Source organism: Tenebrio molitor, chromosome 1 (genome assembly GCF_963966145.1).
Source record: "Tenebrio molitor chromosome 1, icTenMoli1.1, whole genome shotgun sequence".
Classification (NCBI taxonomy): Eukaryota; Metazoa; Arthropoda; class Insecta; order Coleoptera; family Tenebrionidae; genus Tenebrio; species Tenebrio molitor.
Genome location: NC_091046.1, coordinates 41,974,986 through 41,997,613, shown reverse-complemented (window position 1 = coordinate 41,997,613; position 22,628 = coordinate 41,974,986). Strand labels below are relative to the sequence as shown.

At 34.9% G+C, this 22,628-nt stretch overlaps 2 protein-coding genes across 2 annotated transcripts in view; both read left to right on the top strand.

Moving 5' to 3' along the window:
- Positions 1-22,628, top strand: part of LOC138131294 (transmembrane channel-like protein) — a 35,962-nt gene that overhangs the window by 6,401 nt on the left and 6,933 nt on the right. The window contains 6 exon segments of the mRNA XM_069048227.1: positions 3,892-4,039; positions 10,242-10,428; positions 10,479-10,728; positions 10,780-10,968; positions 22,352-22,501; positions 22,504-22,598. Coding sequence (XP_068904328.1) covers positions 3,892-4,039; positions 10,242-10,428; positions 10,479-10,728; positions 10,780-10,968; positions 22,352-22,501; positions 22,504-22,598 — 1,019 coding nt within the window.
- LOC138131301 (pancreatic lipase-related protein 2-like) lies at positions 12,886-21,511 on the top strand. The gene is made up of 4 exons (XM_069048240.1): positions 12,886-13,128; positions 13,292-13,440; positions 18,275-18,721; positions 21,173-21,511. Exons 1-4 carry the CDS (start codon positions 12,992-12,994, stop codon positions 21,439-21,441), a joined length of 1,002 nt encoding a protein of 333 aa, XP_068904341.1. The 5' UTR covers positions 12,886-12,991; the 3' UTR covers positions 21,442-21,511.

The following is a 22,628-nucleotide window of genomic DNA, read 5'->3' as shown; positions in this document are numbered from 1 at the left end:
CGTGCATTCCGGAGCATCTGTGAAAATACGTTCAAAATCTCAAAGCCTTCTTTGATCTAAATAATTGTTGCCTGCACGGTATAACAGAATGGAGAAAACGTTTTGAGTCGACTTTTTTCATTTTCCGAGATTCTGTTCCAATCACTTAACAACCACGTGGCGTACCTAACAATATAATATACAGCTGGCGGGAGAAATGTATGATTTATCCTGACGTGTAAGTTGTATCCAGATGGCAAAGCTTGCGGGCTACAAAGCACCCACAGAAAAATACCATTCCCTGCCGAGGAGTAATAAGTAAGATATACACGAAAATATAAAAAGTTGAAATTATAAAATAAGAAAAAGAAGGTAAAAGGTAAGACTTTTCTGCCGAAGAACTCGAAGAGATTACTGAAACAGCGAATGCTGCGGTTTCAATTTTGACATTATAGCTTTAATAAAGATGTAAACATTCCTAAAATTTTCGATTTTTATTTGACTCGTAATGAAAACTCCCTAGGAATTTTTTTGAAAAATTAGCTGCCTAAGAAATAATTTACATATTATTTCTCTGTTGATTTTTGTATCTGACTGACTTCTGCTCTTGGTAATGAAAAAATAACTAACACGTGTTCAATTGAAAAGTTCATCAAATTGGCTTTGATCTTTGTCGCTATCTTTGTCTAAGCAACTTAATTTACGATGTTGTTGTCTTTTAAAAAATAAAGTCAAAGCTAACTTGATGAACATTTCAATTGAACACTTGTTATTAATTCACGCTATGAAAGAAAAATGCTTAATACTGATTACTGCTTTTTTAGTGGCGGTGCAAAAACATATTCCTTTTTTTCATAAACGAAATTACGGAGGGTATTTCGGGCTAATTTGACTAATTTGAGCTGTCACATCTGGACATTTGGGGTTTCTAAATAAAATTTGAAAGAGGAGAAAGTTGAGGCAAATCGAATTGTGCGCTCGAATTTTGTCACAGAGGGATAGCAGCCACATACAGCAACAACGCAAAAAACAGGAAACAACTTAGTTTAAGTTTAAAATTGAATTGTATCATTTAATTTCTGCATGTGGGGGTGTACCTACGGGAGTTAGAAAATCAATATATTTGCCAGTTTGTCAAATTAAATGTTTTACGAAAAGGGATTCGTGACATGTATGAATTCGGCGCTTTTTCTAAAGGACTGACAAATGCGGTGTATCGTGGTAGGTTTAATATCGTTTTAAAAAAGTAGACTAGTGGATTTTCTGTCTTCTAAATAAAATACTGGATGAATTTTATTTTTGAAGGGCTGAGTGTAATTTTATAACTACTTTTTAAAAGTTTAGTAAATTAGTTAATCAAGATTGCATATCGTGTCTTGATTCATCTTTTAGGTTAGGGTTTTGGAAGTTTTTTGTACATATTGTGAATAATTGACATTGTAAATAACAAATATACTTACAGGGTGTTTCACGATTGATAATAAGTCCGACGGAATTTAAAATGCAACCCACAACACATTTGCAAAGTAAACCTAGATACGGGCGTGAAAAATATCCAGGTTTACTTTGCAAATGTATTGTGTCTTGCATTTTTAATTCCGTCGGGTTCATTATCAGTCGTGAAATACTCCATATAATAACTAACAGTTCTGGTGTCACGTTTGCAATTATCTTTTGAAATGCGTGCTTGCAGTTCTTGAAAACTTAAAAAATGATGCAAATCTAAAAAAAATATGTATCGTCACTTGGTGTATCTCTTTCGAAACAAACAGAACAAATCACATACATCTTGCTAGTTACAAAGTAAATTGTAAAACACAAAGTATTTTACTGTTTTCACCAAAGTCTAGACTTTAATGCAATTCAGTTTATCGAAAATCGAATACCAACCAATTTGGCAAGTTTCTACTAGCGGAATAGAATAAAATTGCAGCCTCTTAACATAAAAACATCATTTTATCCCAGTGTATTTTGTAGAAGTTTTTGACCTTTTTTTTTCGTAGACGTTACACGTCTCCAATTTTTTATACGATTATTTGAATAACTTTTGTGATCTGCATTAATTAAATAAACTATTTTCTTTGTCACTTTGCAGTTTTCATTGTTGGTCAATTACATCTCATAAAAGTGTTAAGTACGGTGTGAAATAAAGAATTCGGCGTTAATGAGTTGAGTTATTCAGAATCGATGTGCATGAATTTATTCATTAAGAAATATCCCAATGTTCAAATCTAAGAGACGTCTTTGGAGCCCCATGTTAGACGTGCAATCAATAGATTTGCTCGAACTAGAAGTGTAAATAAAGGAGCATCATCTAGAACGCCTTGAGTATCTGAAAAAGTTGTTGAGGACAGTAGGTTCATTTGTTTATGTGCTTTGTGTAAACGTTTGTCTTTTTTTAATGCAAGTTCAGTCGATTGAACAAACCAAATCTGTCACAACTTTTGTACAATATTTAGAAGCCCCTTGTTTTTATGCAACCAAATAAACACACTATGTATTGTAGGTGGCAAATTCCACAAAACCGCCCCATGTAGCACACACCCTGTATTATCAACGTAGTATTAACTTGTCTAAATGTTTATCCTTTTCGAAAGTTTTTTGATATGCTCTGTTTAAATTCCTTTATAATGTACATGTCTATAATTTGTTATCACATCCTTGATTATTGATGCTTGGTTTATTTAAACATTTAACGAGAAATTTTGTTAACTGGGTAAACAGAAGATTAGTACTTGAATTCGAGTGAACAAGTCAAGGACAGATAAAAGAAGAAATTTCTGTTTGTTAACAAGTTAGTCGAAGACTAATTGAAAAGTAATAACACGAATTCAGTTGGCTGTTTTTTATCCAATTCACCTGGATTAAAAACAGGTCGCCAGACGTAAATTAGAGGATAGACATGAAGCGCGGGGGAGTTCCTGAAGCGCAGACTGTTGCTCGCGCCACGAAAATAAATTAATTTTTAATTACGATCTTATCTGTCCGATAGACGGCATTAATCACATTTCCGCGACTGTCACGCTTCCGGAGGTATGAAATTGATGAGAGGTCATTAGGTGTAACAGGCTTTTTCCCCGCTTCGGCCTTCAGCACCTTCCCCTTGATGTCGCCCAGTTTTGATTAAACTAATCTCTCCCGGATCTGTTTTCCAAGAGTTGTACACATCACTTAATTGGATTAAACAACGTCGACCATTCCAGATATGACAGAAAACACGCATCCGTCGATATCGACTGTGTCAATTTTTTCATCTCGTCGTGTCCATCGGACTGCGAACCGGCTACATTGTCACATCACACGCAGCGACAGCGATCGTAATGGCCCTTCAGATAAATGGAAAGCCCATCGATTAGGCCGCGAATTTCATCAGCAGTTAATTAGACAACAAAGAGACCGCACGAAAGCCGAAGAATTCCAGTTGATATTTGAGACGCGGCATTAAGGCAAACACCGTCAATAAAATGTAAATCTCGATAAGTCAGTGTCAAGATTTAGGGGCTCTTATTCGAATTAGCGAGACCTGGCTAAAATAAATTACGCCCCTTTTCCATTCAATTCCTGCGGCGTCTCGCTCCAACTCCGGGGACCGGCTTGGTGTAGAGAAGGACGCAGTTAGCGGAGCACTTTGGGGCTAAAAAGAATCGGTATGGTGTTTATAAGGTGCGGTCAAGATTGAATAAATGCGTGCTGCGAATGTTTTCCAGTATTTTGATTAAATTATAACCCTTTTCGTTTTCGCCCCGCGCCGTTAATAGATCTCAGATCGAAGGCCGCACCACCATTTCGATGCGGTTCATCCGCGGGAACGCTTCTTGTTAATAAGGACCGTTCATTTGTTGATCTTGTAACTTTGTGTGTTTGCTCAAGGTTTGCGTGTGTGTAATTATGTTTGTATTGCTGTGAATCCAGGGCGAACCGGCGTCGCCCCAGCCCTCCGTGGACCGCTTCTCCGTCACCTTCGCCGAGGATTCGGTCAAAAGTGACAGTTCGACCAAGTGTAACTACTACAGTCCGGCCACTTTCAAAATGGATAAGGTTCATTTTCCAGAAGGCTCAGGTAAAGTTTAATCAGTTTTGCGGAGTTCACAAGTTTTGCCCAAGTTGCGAAACAGGGTGAGGAAACACAATTACAAAATTATTTCCGTTATGTATTATACATCCGACGAGGAATTTAAGCCGTATTAAACACGGCCGGGTGCGGAATAAATGATCGCTCGTTTGCGCAATTTAACAGATTTTTTTAAACTAATTTTAATTAAGTAACAGTTTTCACTTTTTTAATTTTTATTTTATTAAAATTGCTACCTTTTTGGTAACCCTTCTAATCCTGTACAGTGTAGGTGGAATAACACATTTTTTTTTTAAATACAACCCTTACAAACCTCTTTACTATTCGTAATTTTCGATTTATTTTACACGTTTTGCCAAATATTTTACTTGTACATATTTAAATGTATGTGACCAAAAGTAAACGAGTGAGCGTTGATTTTCCCTATGCCTTATTTATTATGTTATTATGCCTCGAAATAAATTCAGAACTCCATTAAAAATGGAAATGTATACTGGCCACTGAGTGTTAGCTTTTAATGATCCCTTGAAGTTCTGGAGTTACACTAAGCTTTTGATTTTTTTTAAATATTTAATTCGAGTGGGAAACTCACAGAGTGGAAGAAATGAACCTGACGAGTGTTAGCTAACCTTTGAAAAAGTTTCAGTTAATTAGTAGGCTTACCAATGAAATGTTTAGATAGTAATTTTTAAAATGGAATGTTCGATGTTGAACAAATATTTAACGGCTTGAAAAATTACCAAAAAATAATCACTAAAGGAGTTGCAATACATATTAATAATTTGGCAAACTCTAATTTTATTACATATATGTATAGCTAAAGTAAAATCGTTATCGATGTGAATTATCAGTGTCAAAGTTTATAAAAATTCAGTGACTGTACCGCTAAAAAATGTAAAAAAATATTTACTGTTTTTGCTGAGACTGTAACGTATAGCAAATGCTAAGAGTGAGGTTATACTCCAGAAAATGGAAAACATTGTTAAAAGATTATAATAATTATTAAATTGCAATTCATTGTAGCAGTTAATGACCCACACTTTTTTTTTGCGGAAACCACTGTTCGTTTCTTTTGTGAACTCATTTTTCTTTCAATAAAATGTTCCAATTTATAACTTGTATAAATCTACTTGTCACGTTTGACGTTTGGAGCCAAACAATAACTTAAATTCAAAAATCCCGAGAAGCGCGCCTAGTAATTTTAGCTGATATCAGCTAAAATTGCTAATTAAAAGTACCTACTAAACGCCATTTTGACAGTTCACAGTTATAACGATTTTACAGTAAGCCTTCTTTCATTTGTGATATTTTAATATGTAATGTAATATTTTATTTCCAACATTTAAAATGAACGTTCCAATTTGTATTATTTAAAAAAACAGTTTTAAAAATATTGTCTAGGAAATGTACCGAGCGATCAAAAAGAAAACAAATCAAGTGTGCTACCTCATCTATAGTTTGCGTTGCATAATTATACTTGCTATGGACAGTCGTTTTAGTGGTTGCCTGCCTCTCGAAAAAACTATTGTCAATTAATTAATTAATTGTTAATAATTAATGCCTTATCTTTAATGGTAAAACCCATTTTACCACTTATTCTGGAGATAATTGTTGCTTGCTACAATTATAGTAAAGTAAACGTCTGTAAACTTTGTCGTAATCAAAAAGTTGTTTTGTAGGTTAACAACAGCACATCGTTGACGTTTCTTTGACATTTCAGCAAAAAATCTGCATACCAGAATCCATCGAAAGTTCTTTTATTGAAAAAAGTAAACGAGCACAAATGTTCGTTATCAATTTTAGCTTTCTTTTATTTAAAACAAGAAGTAACGTAAAAATTAAAGTTTTGATAAAAAGAGAAAAACGAAATTGGCAAGGTTAAAGGTGAAGTCGTTGTGTGAGTTCTCACAGCACTGCATGGTTCAAAACATTCTTTAAAGGCGATGTCAATTTGCAAAGCGAAGATGATTCAGGTCAACACAGCTTTTGAGATGTTATCTAAGACTTTATAAACAATGAATAAAAGTTGCAAAGAAATAAATATAAATAAAGAATATACGAATTAACAGTCCAAACGGTTGAGAGAAGTGATTTGTCCTGAAAAATGAGTCTTTTGCTGTCAGAATAAAAGATGGATTCACAAACGTAAAATCCAACATCGATGCTCAGAAAAGATTGATTTGTAGATCTTGTCCGGTGTTTGGTGGATTTTCGAGGGAATACTCCATTTTAAATTGTTTTTTTTTTAACCAAGAAAAGAGAGAAAGAAAAGGCGATGTTATTTCACATTATTCATTGGTCCTACCACACTCAGTACCGAAAGAATACCGTTTCAAGAAATGTATGATCAGGAGCGACTTATCAAAAACAAAAGATTTGAAAACGGACGGTGTAATAAATAATCTAGCCGTAAATGTCATTATTACAATAGTTGTCACGACGACCGAAGATCAAAAATTGTGTTGGTTTAAGAACGGTTCCTATGTGAATGAGTCCCCATTACTAACATGATCCAATAGTACCGAAACACAAATTCAAAGTTAGGTTGCGTGAATAAAATACCAAATTTTTCTCCTAAAAATTTTGGAAAACCTCAAATTTTGGAAAACCTCTAAAGCAATTATGTAACAATTAAAAGATGATGAAAATAGAATGAGAAATATTTTATTCCTTGTGGGTTTAATAAATTGGTCAACTTTAGTAACGATTGATTTTTTCCATTGCCCACTATAAAAAAAATTGAGAATTGTCTTAATTCAATATCTCTCTTGCAGTGTGAAAATTGACGCAATCTTGTTGAATCACAAAATTATTTGGCCATTTGAGAACAATAATTCCTTGTGATTTACGTCCACGGTTCAAAATAAAAAGAATAGTTTCCTAAAAATGCCGCAAAAAGTAACTCTGTTATTTATTGTCCGATTTTAATAAACAAAAAAGCAATAAAATGTTTAAAAAACACTACAGTATGGATACATTTTTTATTTTTTCAACATTAATTCTTATGTCAAATAAGTGTCAACTTTCTTTTTTTAAATGGAAACATATTTTTATTCTGGTAGAGATTTTTTTTCTGATTTCAATGATGTCTAACTTTTGTGGAATAAATATTTAAGTAGATAAATAAATAAAAAGTTTTTTAAAATTTCATTAAAAAAAGTTGACTATTTTTCATTGATTTTAGTGTTAGAAGTATCACTTTTTTTCACTTAGTAAAAAAAAGTTATGATGTCAGCAACTTTTTTTAACTGCTTGGTTTTATGATATTTAATCTCTTTAACATTGTCATTGTTTTCCACGGCGGGCTTGATTGTTTTTTAAAATTGATTTATAAAGCATCGTAACATAATAAAATTTTTTTTTTTTTCTTGAATTTTGATTGCACATAAGTCAACGTGTTACACATCATTGAAATCAGGAAAAAAATTTCTACCAGAATAAAAATAAAAAAATATATGTTTCAATTAAAAAAAAAATTGACACTTATTTGACATAAGAATTAATGTTGAAAAAAGTACAAAATTCAGCCGTTTTCTAGTGTATTTTTAACCATTTTATTGCATCTTTGCTTATTAAAATCGTACAATAAATAACGGAGCTGAGGCTTGCGGCGTTGTATCTTTCTATGCAGGCTTATGATAAATTAACGCACAAATTTCAGTATTCATTTTTGAAAAAAATGCAAAAACACGTTTTTAAAATTCTGCTTCTTTTGACGTATATAGAAAAAAAATTGGGTCAAATTTGTCAAAGTTACGACGTCATTAGTATTTTTTCCTAATGGGAAGCTACGATTCCGATTAGATTATTTGATAGGGTTAATTTTTCTGGATTGTAAAAATCTAGTTTAAGTAAGGATTACATAAAAAAAAGCAAATTGATAAAAAACGAAATAAACTTGATTTTAATAATAACTAATAAATAAATTAAACAATACTTTAAAGCAAGAATTTACTCTATAAACTGTTTGACGTGTTTTTGCATTTTTTTCAAAAACTAATACTGTACGTTTTCTGAATTTTGTGTGTTATTTTATCATAACCCTGTATATTATCCTGTCTATGTCTACAAGGAACACATGTATGTACCTTCAGTTGGTAAAAATTGTGGTAAATTTATAGAGCACAAATTCCTTTCTCCGTTGTGCAAATGTCACTGTCAGATTGCTGACTGTCTAAGATGTTTCAATATTTATTTAATGTTTAGAGTATGTTGACATATTCATTCAAAATAATTACCAAGGTACATGATAAATAAAATTAACAGTGTCACGGTAAATATACAGGTGTCCCAAAATTCGGGAACAGGGCAATGTCAATTCATGTTAGAAAATTATGAGAAAAATAATAAATCAATTCTATATCTTTTAAATTTAAAGATATGGGAGTTCAAAAGGTGCAGATTTGATCTCATTTATTGTAAATATTAAAAAAGATCTTGACTATTTGTTTTTTACTACCCAGTGGTATAATCATTCTAAATGATTATGATCAGGTTTGCAACTACATATTTACTAATTATTTCAAGCATTTATAAGAAGTGCTTTTATATCCGTTTTACCTCAAACAACATATGGCAACATGGCCTTGATTGTTCTTTCTTATTTCCATGGATACAAAAAATATGAAATATATATATAAGTATAAATGGAATGTTTAAAAAGGTCCATATCTTCCACCAAAAAAAGGTAGCTTTTTTTAAACATTTTTACCTGATACTTTAATGACCACTTAACAACGTACTGCTAAGCTGTCCACTTATTTTGGGACACCTGTATATAAAATTTGAGTTTAAACCCACAAATAATATTCCCTTTTAAATTAGTATATTAAAGTACAGGGTGTCCCAAAAATGGCGTACTAACGGTGCACTACAGTGTAGAACAGATTACCGTAAACGTCAGAAAAATGTTAAAAAAATTCTATTGGACTTATTTGCTGATTTAGCGGTCTTTGAAAGTGGCATTTAACAGGTCAATTATTTTGAAATATATGTATGAAATTGTCATGGCAGCTACCTCTCATCGTATATATTATCACAAAGTACAAGATCATTCACTACCAATATCTAATCTTGCATAATAGAGAATTTAGAAGCTTTGGAAATCGAAAAAAATATTTTAAATCCACTACGGTAACATTTCAAGGTAATGATGTACGAATATATCTTTGTTTATTTTGTATTACCGTTAATAATAATAATTAAAATGATTTTTTTGGTGTTTAGAAAAAATTTCCATTTTACCACTTGTAATTTCAGCAACGGGAATAGTACCGCAATCTCTTTTTAAAAATTTAAAAATTCTGGATTTAGATAACACATTGGTAGTTGAAATTCAAAAAGGTATATTATTATACTCATGTCACATCGTGAGGAAGTTCCTTAACATTGACACAGAACATAATACACAACAAAGTCAAAATGCGGAGGCGAGACGCCGGTAATTATGTTGATAAGCACTGCACTATTACTTGATAGTAATATCCGTAATAGTGTATGTACTCCGGCAAAATTGCCGTGCCGCCGGGTGGAGGTGGGATAGTGGCAAAAATTGATTTTTTTATCGGAAACATTTTTTCCATATTTTTTTCATGTACATTTAAACATCCTCGATAAGGTAGTAAGTAGTTTGTACGCCATTTTTGGGACACCCTCGGGGACACCCTCGGGGACACCCTCGGGGACACCCTCGGGGACACCCTGTATAAGTGGATATTAAGATCTTTAAAACACGGCCGATTTTTCGAGCACGACGGCGCAGCCGGAGGGTTCGAAATAGAGCAAGTGTTTTAAAGACCCGTTATCCACGAATACTTTACGATATATTTTTTTTAACGTTAAATGAGTTAACATTTAGACTTCACGTTTCTCCGGTCCTCTCGGGTTTGGTGATGTTTCCATGGAAAACGCGCGATGTTGCCATGGAAAAGAGCGTTTTTTAAAGTTCGATTTAAACACGCTCAGGCGTGTTTTAAATGAGCAAAATTGGTTACCAATAAAAAAAAATGTATAACAGACTTAAACCAAATTAACAAATCTTTTTATTCAGGTATGTACACATCAAATTTAATAGTAGTTTGTAGATCTAATTTTGTATTTTTCCAATAATACTTTTTGGTTAATTTCTTCTGAAGTGGGCTTCGACCGTCAAGGCACTTTTCTGTTGGTTAACACTTCCTTAAACTTACAGACATAGAAAATTCAGATGAAGAAGACTACTCTGCAAGCGTGAACGCCGTAATAATTCGGCGGGCATCGACAAAAAAGGGCCGCCGCCGGAGCACCCGCCGCGCTAGTTCTCCTTTCAGCCCCGATATTTTGCTGGGCAGCGATGGCGGTCGCAGACGCTCTTCAGTTTTTACCACCAGCTCCGGCGAGTACGTTTCAATTACCCACCCAAAAAAAAAAACACTAAGTGAATCCGCAGCACCGCAATTACAATAGACGACAACGCCGCCGACGTGATCACTCAGGACGAGATCTTCGAGAACATCAAGATCCACAAGGAGGTGTTACGCGACGTGAAGATGCAGCCGTGGAACATGCGGAAGAAGCTCAAGTTGGTCATCCAGGCCAAGACCTACATAAAGAAGCACGAAGGTGCGTTGCAGGAACGCCTGGCGCAGAGCCGATCGACGAGGGACATGCTGGCGAGGTGGAACATCTATCTTATAAAAGTGAGTCGTCGACGGATGTAGGGGATGATTTAGACGGAGGGAGGTTTCCAGAAGTGGCAACATTACCGGCGCGAGCTGGCCAATTTGTCCAATTGGCTCGTACCTTGGGAGCTCAAGATAAAGGAGATCGAGTCGCATTTCGGATCGGTGGTCGCCTCGTATTTTACCTTCTTGAGGTGGCTGTTCTGGGTTAACATCGTCCTGGGGGTGGTCCTGATCTCCTTCGTGGCCGTCCCGGAGGTAGGTCGTATTTTACTAACACCTCTGGATTAAATTCTCGACGAAAAAACTTTCCGACGCTCGAAGAGAGTAAATAACATTTATTTTATGTCCCCAGAAGGTATAACATCACTTTCGTTAATCAATAGAGTATCGCAATATTAATTCACAACGGCAATAATAATGATTCTCTGTTTGCTGAACTGTTTAGCAGCAGTTGCAGAATAAAAATACATATCTGAAAATAAACCAAAGATTAACCAAAAGCAAATGTATTGTGGGTTGCATTTTCAATTCCTCGGTCTCATTATTACCACTCTTGAAATACTCTGTATAACCAAAGATCCACCACCTGTTGAGTTATGTTGGCTAAACGATAAATATCCCTAGAATCCTACATAACGATGCAAGTTGGCACAACTGAAATGACAGTTTAATTTTGTCAAACTGACGTATGTGCTTTAGAAATATTCAAATCAACGTATTGCCACGAAAATAAAGATATCTGCTTAACAAAAAATAAAAATTTAATTAACACGATGTGCGAAACAATTAGGTAAACAATGTAATCTAACTTTCCTTTTCCCCTAGATCAAAGTTTAACAGTGTTGCCGCATGGACTGTCGATGTAAATTGCAGTTCTGTTGGATTTTTGATTTCTGAATGTGCGTGATAATTCATGAAAAATAAATGGTGTCTCAGAGACACAATTTGAACAACAATGCTTTTACTTTGTTGCGATAAAAACCAACGAGAATTTCGTTATAAAGAAGAGTAAAAACGATAATGTATTACTCTCCGACGTCCATATTTTTCTCCAAAACTGCCCTAAATTGTAATAAATTCACACACTATTCCTACAACATTTTGTTCAAACGAACAAATCGCAGCCTTGCGTCCCAGATAAAAAATAGATATTCCGAAACTCTCAGCTTTCCTAATCTACGACCACTCTGACCCTTGTCACCTTACACGTGCATAGAAACTCTTATTATTTTCTGTCACCCTAAAAATCGTCCTTTACAGGTTCCTAGAGAAAGATATCAATTGGGGCAAACTCCAATTTTTTAATCAAATCTTGATGATGTTCGTGGTTAAAAAGTTGTCACTTAAAGTTTCAACGAGAGATTTATGAAATGAAAATTTAAAAACCACTTGGTGCTTAATACAATAACAATATGAGATAAAAAAATTATTGGAACCCTACTATGAATCACAAGCGGACGAAAAGTAACTCTTTTTCGGACGCACTTTTTCGAACGCTGCCGGTGGCGCCATCTATTGGTCTGGTTAGTAAGTTAGCAACGAAACCGACAAAACTGATAATTGTCTGTTACCGTAAATTATGTAAATAAGTAATTGTTTTGCAAATAGTAAATTTCTAGTTTATTGTTTATATGTATTTATTAATAAATTTATCTATGTTTTTGAAAAAGGTAGGTACAGAATAAATTTACAATTTTTGTCTTTTGCGTTATAGTTTGGGCGGTCGCCTAAAAAATTTAATATACACCTCTGCCAAAAAGTTCCTTTTGTCCTCGCCTGTTTTCAAGCCTCGGCTGCACCTCGGCCAGAAAACTCACACCCGGACGAAAAAGATGCACTTTTTAGCCTTGATACTCAAGTAACCATTTTTATTTAACTAAATTTTAATTTTCAGTTTTTAACATCTCCCTGATGATGACAGCTTTGCTGTCAGCTTTAGTTTCAGAAAAAAAAGGTGTATGTATTTTGTGTAAGGGTAATTGATAATAAGATAGTTTTCGCAGTTAGCAACATCATATGAGTTTAACATCGCACGTGCTCTTGATTATTTCCACGGTATTGGAAATCGATCGATTTGAAAGCTTTCGTTGCAGTTCCCGAAAGAAATCTTACCAAATCGCGCTTACTCTTCCCATCGAGGCCTCTTCGTGCCCCATTCACGGATGTTTTGACTCTTTAATAAGTTGTGTCGAAACAATTTACAGTGACGGTAACGCAATGTCAATTTTCGCTTAGTAAGTATGTTCGCGCAGATCGGATTACAGCATTTCCTTGCGAAATGTGGTTTAGAATCTCCTTGCTCATTTGCTATGCCGGGAAAATTAGTGGAGTGTTGTACCCCATCAGGAACAATTACAAGGAGGTCGTTAGATTCACGCCACCGGAGGACGAAGTCACTTTCCACTTGTATCACAGGTGGGTATACTTTTTCAATTTTCCTAATACGTTCTTTTCGTCGCGGGCATTTCCCGTCGAATCGATAATTCGCCGTTTTTGGACGGACAAAATGATGAATGAGACACTAATGCGACACGAGATTTTAGTAATCTACTTACATAAGATGTATTATGCCCCACAGTAGCGACTTATCAAGAGATGACCAGCTTTACATCGACGATTTCGAATCGATTCGGGATTCAAGATTTAATCCTGATTTATCCACCAAGATCATAATTCATGGTTGGACGCACGGAAAGGATGTCCCCTGGGTGGTGGAGATGAGGGAAGGTAGGTTATGGGTCACGCTTTCTTTTCATTAAAAAAAAAATCTTTCAGAAAAATCAAATTTTATTTGTTCATCTTAAAATGATCAGTTTTTGCCAACGATTAGTTGACAACCTTCGCATTTAACAAAAGTAATTAAGACCTTAAACTGATAACACACTTTGTGTCGTCTTTATTAAGCTTGACCTCATTGTATCCATTTTGCTTAAGAGTTGCGCAAATTTTGCACACACTTGAACTTTCTTTACCCTACCACTTGCTAAGATAAGTTGGAACAAATAATCCTAAGAACCTGTAATCATAAATTTGTGTACCTAATCTGGCGCTCCTAAATTAAACTGATTGAAATTAATTAATAATTTCTTACTACTTTGTGAAGTACAAAACAAAACAAACTCCGATAAAGTAATTTAAAATTTTGCCCAAGTTCGAGTTTTCGACACGATATTATTTAATACGTTTGAAACTCAGTATTTTTGTTAAGAAGTTGTACATAATTAACAGTAATTAATAATTAAAACATTACGAAATTGTCTTCACGAATTTAAGTACAGCAAATCAAACTCTTTGATGCTAACCTATCCGAATAAGTTGAGAGAAGAAGTCTAGAGGGTTTAATTTTTTTTAAGAGTTTACACGTCTCCAGGTCTAAGAACTTTAAGGATTAAAATGTAGCTTCGTGAAAAAAATTCAAATTTCGTTATCACTGCTAAAGGTGAAAACTTCCTGGAAGTTTTAGTTTAGTTTTACTTTGCTCCGGGGGAAGCTGTACGGACTCAAAAGTAAAATTAGTTTACATCGTAAGATGTGTGTAAAATGTAAAAAATAAGCGCAAAGTTTTTAGATAAAAGGATTTTGTGGGCCGTGATTAAAATTGATAAGTGATGTGCTGAAGTGCTATTTCATTAGAGCTTGACCTATTGTAATTAATGAAATTAAAGAAAAAGATATTACGAGGTCGTTAATACATGAAAATAGTATATTATGCAACAAGGTTTATAAGTGTCTTTTTAGTTACGAGTTTTATTAGGCACGAGCGTAACGAGTTTAAAAAAACTTCGAGCGTGTTTCACGTCCGAATGGACATCAAGTCATGACTAATGAATAATCGTATTTAAAGTGACGTTTTATACACTATTTGTCAGTGCAAAATGTGGCATTTTAGAAAAGGGAGTAGAAAAAATAAAAAGGCTACTGAGAATAGTAGTTTATTTGACGAGTTTGTGTGTAAATTGGGCCTTTTTTGACACGAGTGGGCCATTTAAAAACACGAGTGAAACAAGCGTTTTAAAGGCCCACGAGTGCCATAAAGGGCCCAATTTACACACGAACGAGTTGAATACAACGTTTTTTTGTTCGACGAGCCCTTTAAAGGCCCCAAATCGCTTAAAATCTTTAAAATTAGCTTGACGTTTCGTTTTGACAAGTTGTGACATTTATCAAAATCCGTTCACATAGGAGAAAATTCGAAAATTCTGACAGTGTCGAACAAAAAAATATTTTTTGTGTAAAACCAAAATAATTCATAATAACCATACCTACCTACCTATACCACCTACCTATATGTCCCTAATTATTTACTGTCTGTAGTAGTTAACCCAATTATTTGTTACTCGCAATCAGCATAAGCCTCCTAAATTGGCTTAAACCTATTATCTACTCATTTATCCAATATTATGCAAATTAATGTTACACAGTAGAGTCTGGTGTAGATCCTCCACCATAACTTTGTTTCTACGCACAGAACTAAGGTAACTTGAGATTCTTTAAAGTGTGTTTTATAATTTCCTTCCGCGCCGACACAAATCTTATCTGTGGAGGTATTTTTAATACGGCTCTGTTTTACCTGGCAAAAAACAATTTACAATGAATAGCTGAACGGTTTAATTCTATAAACTTTTTCATTTGTTAGTCGACGTCTTCCGCGCCAGAGAGAGGAAGTTGATGGCTTTCTTCCTTCTCACATTAATTTTACATTATTAAAATTTCAATCTCAAAACAACCATATTAAAAGATAAATATGAATGAAACTGTCATCATTATTTTGCCTGTTTTGCTTATGTGTATAGAGTGTTCCAAAATATAGCCTGTGCCAGAACTGCCTCCCCATAGAAAACAGGCATGTGCCAACAGCAAAAGAGACTCCAAGATGACTAAAATAAATTTTCCTGTAGCTCACATAACCGAGTTTTCAAGTTTTCAATTTCACCAATCCCAGAAGCTCGTCCTCAGGTATTACGAAAGAATCGGACAGGTTGCTCACAGTAAAAGTAATTATTGATATGGCAACAAAATTCGAAATTTGAAATCCCGGCAACACAAAATTGTGGTCATCCTACCTTGATGGTGCTAAACTCTGATTGGTCAAGTCTAGGATGTCTTTTCTCGATTATCGCTTGAGATAGGACTTCTTTTCTTTAAAATTCAGATTTTCACATGTACTCAAATACTCCCTTTTTTCTGGGGAGGCAGTTCTGGGACACCTATATGTGTAATAACCCAACAATACGTTGCTAAATAAAGATAAAAAAGCATTAGATAAATATGGAAAAAGACCTTAATGTCAATAATAAAATTAATAACAATCAATTTTTTTTAAAATCATGTAAAAAAAATTAGAACCAATTTTCAAAATTTTGTCAATGTTGCTCTCTAGAAACCTAAACTCTTCTTATAATATTTATTTTTATTAATCAGTCCTTGGAGCTCTATCGTGATAGAATGCACCAGTTGGAGCAACGCTTCTTGTTTTCTTGTTTTTCTTATTCTTCAGTTGGATCTCTAAAACCACTACCGCTGAAACCCCTTCTTTTTTCTTTTCCTTCATTTTGCATCAAATGCAAATAAGAAGCCAGAATCACAAAATTCGAATAAAATCACAAAGGATCTTGAAGTGAACAGTACAAGTTTTTTTTTTTTTTGACAATCACAAGGATATTGAGTGTTGTAATCAATTTCAATCTTGATTCGTGTTCTTTGATTTATTAGTGAATTGAATTGGAAATGGCTGCAAATGGTACAATAAATAATTCACTGTTAAAATAGTATATTAAAAAAACAAGTTTCATAAGACCAGTCTTGAAGCACGAATTCAAGTTTAAAAAACGAGTGTCGTAGCCACGAGTTATTTTAAAGAATGAGTGCTTCAAGGTCTTATGAAACGAGTTTCTTACACTATTTTTTGTAATTTGCCCTTTTTAAGTCGTTTTTAGACAAAAATGTTTACTTTAGTCGATTTAGGGATTTTTGTGGCGATTGGTAATGATGTCTTAATTTTAAAAGTAAAAATTTGATCTAGTCGCCTTTTGTTTTATCCAAATTCGGTAACAAAACAGGAATATGGAAGATAATCAAGAAAATCTTGCATGTACGCTCCTTGAGATACGTAAAATTGCTAAAAATACGCTAAAATTCTTCCAATGGACACTTCCTGTTTTTGACATATTTTCTAATTTGGACGACAAGATAATTCCGCATCAAGCTTTGCCAACCTAAAAATGTTCGTAAAATGTTCCGTTAATTAATGGTTAAAATGAAATCGCAGATGATGACGTCGCGTTCGTTAATATGCTATTAGAGAATCAAAATGGAGGCAAATTACAAAAACTGTTATTAACTCATTGTAAAAAACAATGTCAATAATCTTTTCCACTGATCATAATAAATGAAGTCAGAAGTGTAACTTCTGAGTCCTTATACGTTAAAACCAAAGGGATGGGATTATTTTGACGTTTTTCTCATGATCTAGCATATTTAAATTATACAGTATGTCCAAAAAGTCTGGAAACACCCAAATGAAAACGTAACGCATTATTTTTGAAAAAATCTAAAGACAGGTCAATTAGTGTTTTAAAAAAGCTTTCTACTGATCGTGTCTGTTCGGTCTTTTTGATGACCTTGAAAAAGTTATTATGTTATTAAAAAAAAAATTCCTAAAATAATAGAAAACGTCCGAAACGAATTTTATTATCGTTTAGAATTTTGTCAAGATGTTCAAGGACAACAATTTGAACATTTATTGTAAGAATTATAGTTGCTTTTCAAAATTAAAAGTTTTCTTTATTTTCTAACCAATTATGTTTTTTCAGGACATTTTTTTTGTAAATTGAAAATGTTTTTGAGCGTCGGGAAGACAATTAAAAGATATATTAAAAACGGTAGTAAAAATGCGACGTTGCCATTTGAAAAAACCTCTGATGACATCATAACTCTTTCAAGGTCATCAAAACATCAAACAGATACCATCAACAGAAAGCTTTTTGAAAACGCTAGTTCACCTGTTTTGCGTATTTCTCTAAAATCATTCGTTTCTATTTTATTGGGGTGTTTCCAGACTTTTTGGACACACTGTATAATAATAGAGTATAATTTTGATTTTTTAATTAGTACATAGCATTTTGATATCATTTTCGTAAGATAGGTACTTGTTTATTCAGATCTAAAAAATGTTACTATTTCGGAAACATTAATTTATGTCCTAATATCAGCAAATTTCAGTTTTTGAAACATTTCCTTTTTTACATGGCCCTGGAGAGTTGTAGACGTCAGAGAAAAATTCGTTGTTCCTCGAAACTTTTCTCTCACAGCGATCCACCGGAAACATCGTATCTCATATTGTAAACGTATACATTTTTTATCAAATTATTAAATATTTTATTTTTTATTAAGCAATCGTTCATCAGGACATTTAAAAGTTTTTATCCGCCATAAGGACAAGTAGGTGCTTGATTTTTTATTTCCTGCTCCTTTGTTTGCAAATTCCCCTATTTTATTGTCACGAAATCTGCCGTCACGTAACGCCGTTTCCGCTCCATAACATAAAATCTTCCCGTTACAGTTATGGCGAGCAAGAATTTGTGGAACATAATAGTGGTGGATTGGGCGCCCTTATCCCATGCGATCTACACCGAAGCTCGCATTCACACGGCCGTCGTCGCCCGCCAACTCACTTATTTTTGCGTGTTCCTGGCAAAATCGACCGGAACCAGGATGTCGGCGGTTCACATGATAGGCCACAGCATGGGGGCACAAATCGCCGCCTTCGCGGGCCACCAACTCCAGCTCGAGGGCAACGAGAAAGTCGACAGGATTTCCGGATTGGATCCGGCGGCTCCGCTGTACGAATGGCCCCACATCGAGTCCCTCGACGAGGTCCTGGATCCGGGGGACGCGTCCTTCGTCGACGTCATCCACACGAACGGGAAGCATCTGGGGGTTATTTTTCCGTCGGGACACGTGGATTATTACCCCAACGGCGGACAACATCAGCCTGGATGCGGATTCTGTGAGTGAATTTAATGGCAGGGTCGGCTCTAGGCAGAAAGCGGCAGAAGTGAAGTCAAAAATTAACAGATGAAAAAAAGCTGAAAAAGTTGGTGGCAAATTTAAATAATTTAAAAATTTTCGAAAGTAAATAATAATAATTAATACAAAACTGACTCAAAAAAGATATTACAATAATATGTAATAATTAATATGTTTTTTTAACAGTTACACAAACAGACAAAAACAGAATTGGTATTTCTCGTGATTACTACATTTAAAAAAGAGGTAAACTACAAAATATGAAAAAGGTAGGCCCTCAAACTAGTCAGGCCCTCGGCTTCGCCTCGTGCCTGAAACCTAGTTTTCGCCCTGGAAAATACACCTACCGTACTCTAATGTAAATAACTACTTTGCGTGACACTTTACTGCACTAGTACAATAAATTATTACTTTACCACACTAGTGATTAATATAACATTAAAATGGATATCCGGAGAGTTTGATATTATCATATTGTGAAATGATGAATTCAGAATTAAGTACATACTTTACCATCACAGTCAACAAGCCAAGAAAACAATTTCTAAAAATGATTTGTAAGAACCAATATTGTTAAGTAGGTAAATAAAATAAAACAAATCTCATGGTTTTACCTATGTGTCGAAAAATTGTAGAAATTTTTAAAGAAGTAAATTTTCCTCGCCTGTTTTTCGCCCAGAATGGTCAATTCACAAAACAATATGATTGATGATTGAATAATGTGTCCTTGAAAAAAAAATTAGGAATCATTAATTGAGCTCGTTTTCGCTTCGTCAAACTTTAGGTCCTCGTAACACCTAAATTAATTAATGACCTCTATAGCTTTAATTAATCACCATATTTCCCGAGAGACTGTAACACATAAAGAATGTCCACAAAGAATTCACTCATGTGCTAATAAAATCTTCTAACCGATAGAATTAATTTACAGAGAGAATATTATTCCTGTCAGATGATCTTAATGATGATTTTAATTGGCTGAAATAAGGTAATAAGAGGCTATCACAGCAATAATATGAAACAAAAGAAGCTATAGTTTCCAATGTCAACGACATATGTCAAATTTGACAGCTAAAAATCTTTCTTTACATTGTTCCAAAATGATTGTGGTATTGTAGGGTGCTTGGATCGAAAAAAAAATAGTTTGCCACTTTTCGACGATAAGGTCCCGCACTACACTACCCCAAACATAACCTCCAAGCCGCTGGCAAGTGTCAAATATCACTTCTGTCATTCGTTGCCTGTTGTCAATATTAAAAAATTCACAAGAAAGTGAAATGATGCCTTGGTTTTACCCAATGAAAACTAGTCAAAACGTTTTATTATTCTAAGGAGTTGTAACTGGTTGAAAACCATTACAAACTGATTTAGTTAATATTGTTTGGTTGATAAACCTAACCTCTCTTATACCTGTCATTTTGACGGTTCTTGGGTAGTTGATCACTTTTCTAGCATGCGTCAAAATTCAAAATACTTGTCAAAACCTACTACGATACGTAAATCATTTTGGAACACTTTGTCCATTTATTATTACGTACCGCGCAAAATTTAATTTATTGATTTACTTTACTTTAATCGTCGTAAATGATTCAACAAACATTTTAAATTTGAAATTTTTTCCTTTGTTGTATTTCACGATTATTTAATTCCGAATACCACAAAGTAGAAATTAATAACTTAATAAGAATAGAAAGAAGGACCAGATTTTTTGATTAAATTTTATTTTCTAAATGTGAATAAGCTTTTGGTTGGGCCCACATATTCCTAGTGAAGCCTTAAGGCAGCAATTGTTTTTGATTGTGACGTCACAGTAAAGACATTAATGACGCGAAAATTCTCATTTACAAGTGAGGTTAGGTTTGTGTATTTATTGTTTTTGCGTAATTTTTACTTTGTGAATCATTTAAATAACACCAAATCACAACAAATGCTTCTTACATCTTAATCATATGTTGATAGGGTATAAAAATACTTCCCAGGTTTCAACGTCTCTTGCGACGTTCGATGAACAGTAAATACCTTGGTATCAACTGAAACTATTATATGCACTTGCCACCAAGCTTTTGCTTCTCTCAATTTTCCATAAGAATGATTAAAACACCGTATTTGATACTTTCTGAAAATGTAAACAAATGTCAAATTTTGACGTTTGGCCTTCCTCGTGACGTCACACGCCTGGAGTCCGAGATGGCCGACCTTGGAGAGAGACCCCTCAAGGATAAAAGCGAAACAAACACACGCATCGTTGTTAAATCTTGTTAATTTTCTTGTCTTCATGAAAATTATTTTCCTGGCGGGGTCGCTCGTCCAGTATGGTTCGCGCAAGCAACGGACCAAAGTAAAAATGTAAGCAGCGCCTCATTGAAATTTCAAGAGCGCGCCAGTATTTTACACGAGTTTTATCGTTGTCGGCAATAAATATCTGTCGCAGGGGTTTGTAGCCATATGCGGTCATGCGAATTCTGGACGGCTTCCGTGAAGAAACCTGATTTATTCAAGGCATATTCGTTCAAGTCTTGGGATGAATATTTAGCAGGAAACGTAAACGGACTGGTCGCCGTACCTATGGGAATTGCAGCCAATCCCACTATTCCTCACGGCTCATACTTTCTGGAAACCACCGACGAGGAGAGGGCTTACCTCAACACCACCACTACAATCCTCGACAGCTTTAATGCGAGGGAGGCGAGCCTCGGGTAAACCCAACAGACTGCAACCACCATAAAACGTTTTATATTCCCTGACTTTTAAATAAAATGAATAAAAGAAATTCACAATTGTTTCAATTTTGTCGTAACGCAACAGTTAAAACCGTCAAGGTAAGGTAAGTTTTTTATACGAAGAAATAAAAACTTGAGTTCTCCCACGATTTTTTAATTGTCACTGTCTGATAAATGTTGCTCGTTGGATGATTTAGAAGTGGCTCGTTTATCGTTTTGCGAGATAAAGTACGCCAACGTATCAGTATAAAACTTGCAGTACTTATCACGTTGAGGTAAATGGGTCTTAAGGGATTCATTCGCTTTTACTCTCGGCTAAATTTGACTTCATCGGTGTTCCGGCAGAATCCTGCGGCTCAGCACAGGATTTAGCTTCAATTTAATTTGGAAGCTCAATATGTAAAATAGTGAATTTTAATGAAAATTATCAGCACGGTGAAATTTAATTTTTTATTTCTTTCGGCAAACTTTCAGTCAACTTTATCACTTCAGGGATGACCCAAGTTTTATCCAGTCTCTCGTTATAAATAATAAATTAAACAATTTCTTCCTCCCGGGATGATCCAAACGCAAACTAGATTTAACTAGTAACTCGCCAAAGTTTAATTTATCCGGATTAAAATTGTTAATTCGCCCAGAGCATGCCCCGTTGCTCCGAGGGTCGTAAATCACCCCCTGAGCCGTTTGTTGTAGCGGCGATACCCGTAAAAATATTATATTTGCGAGGAGGTCTATTTACGAGCCGATTCCCTAAAAATGGATTTTAACCCTCGCCTATCTCGCTAAGAAAATACATAAATTTCCCCACAAACCCCTGAATATTTATAGGTCAAAAACAATTTTTTAAATCACGAGCCCGCTTGTAAACATGTGAATAACGCGTTTTGCAGATGTTAACGGCGGCTCCGGACGACCGCAAGCGCATCCTCCCGGAGGAGAAGTACAACTCCACCAACTTCCAGACGTTGTGGGACTTCGAGGGCGTGTTGCGCTACTCGCCCCTGTTCTACGGCTGGTACACGTACAAGGAAAAGGGCGGCTCAGAGAGAATATAATGGGCGGCTACAGAATGCCCTTCGCCTACTTCATAACCGGCCTGGTGGCGTACGCGTACAGCTTCTTCGCCACCTTGCGGAAGTGCGTATTGAAAGCGGTAACGTGTCGATT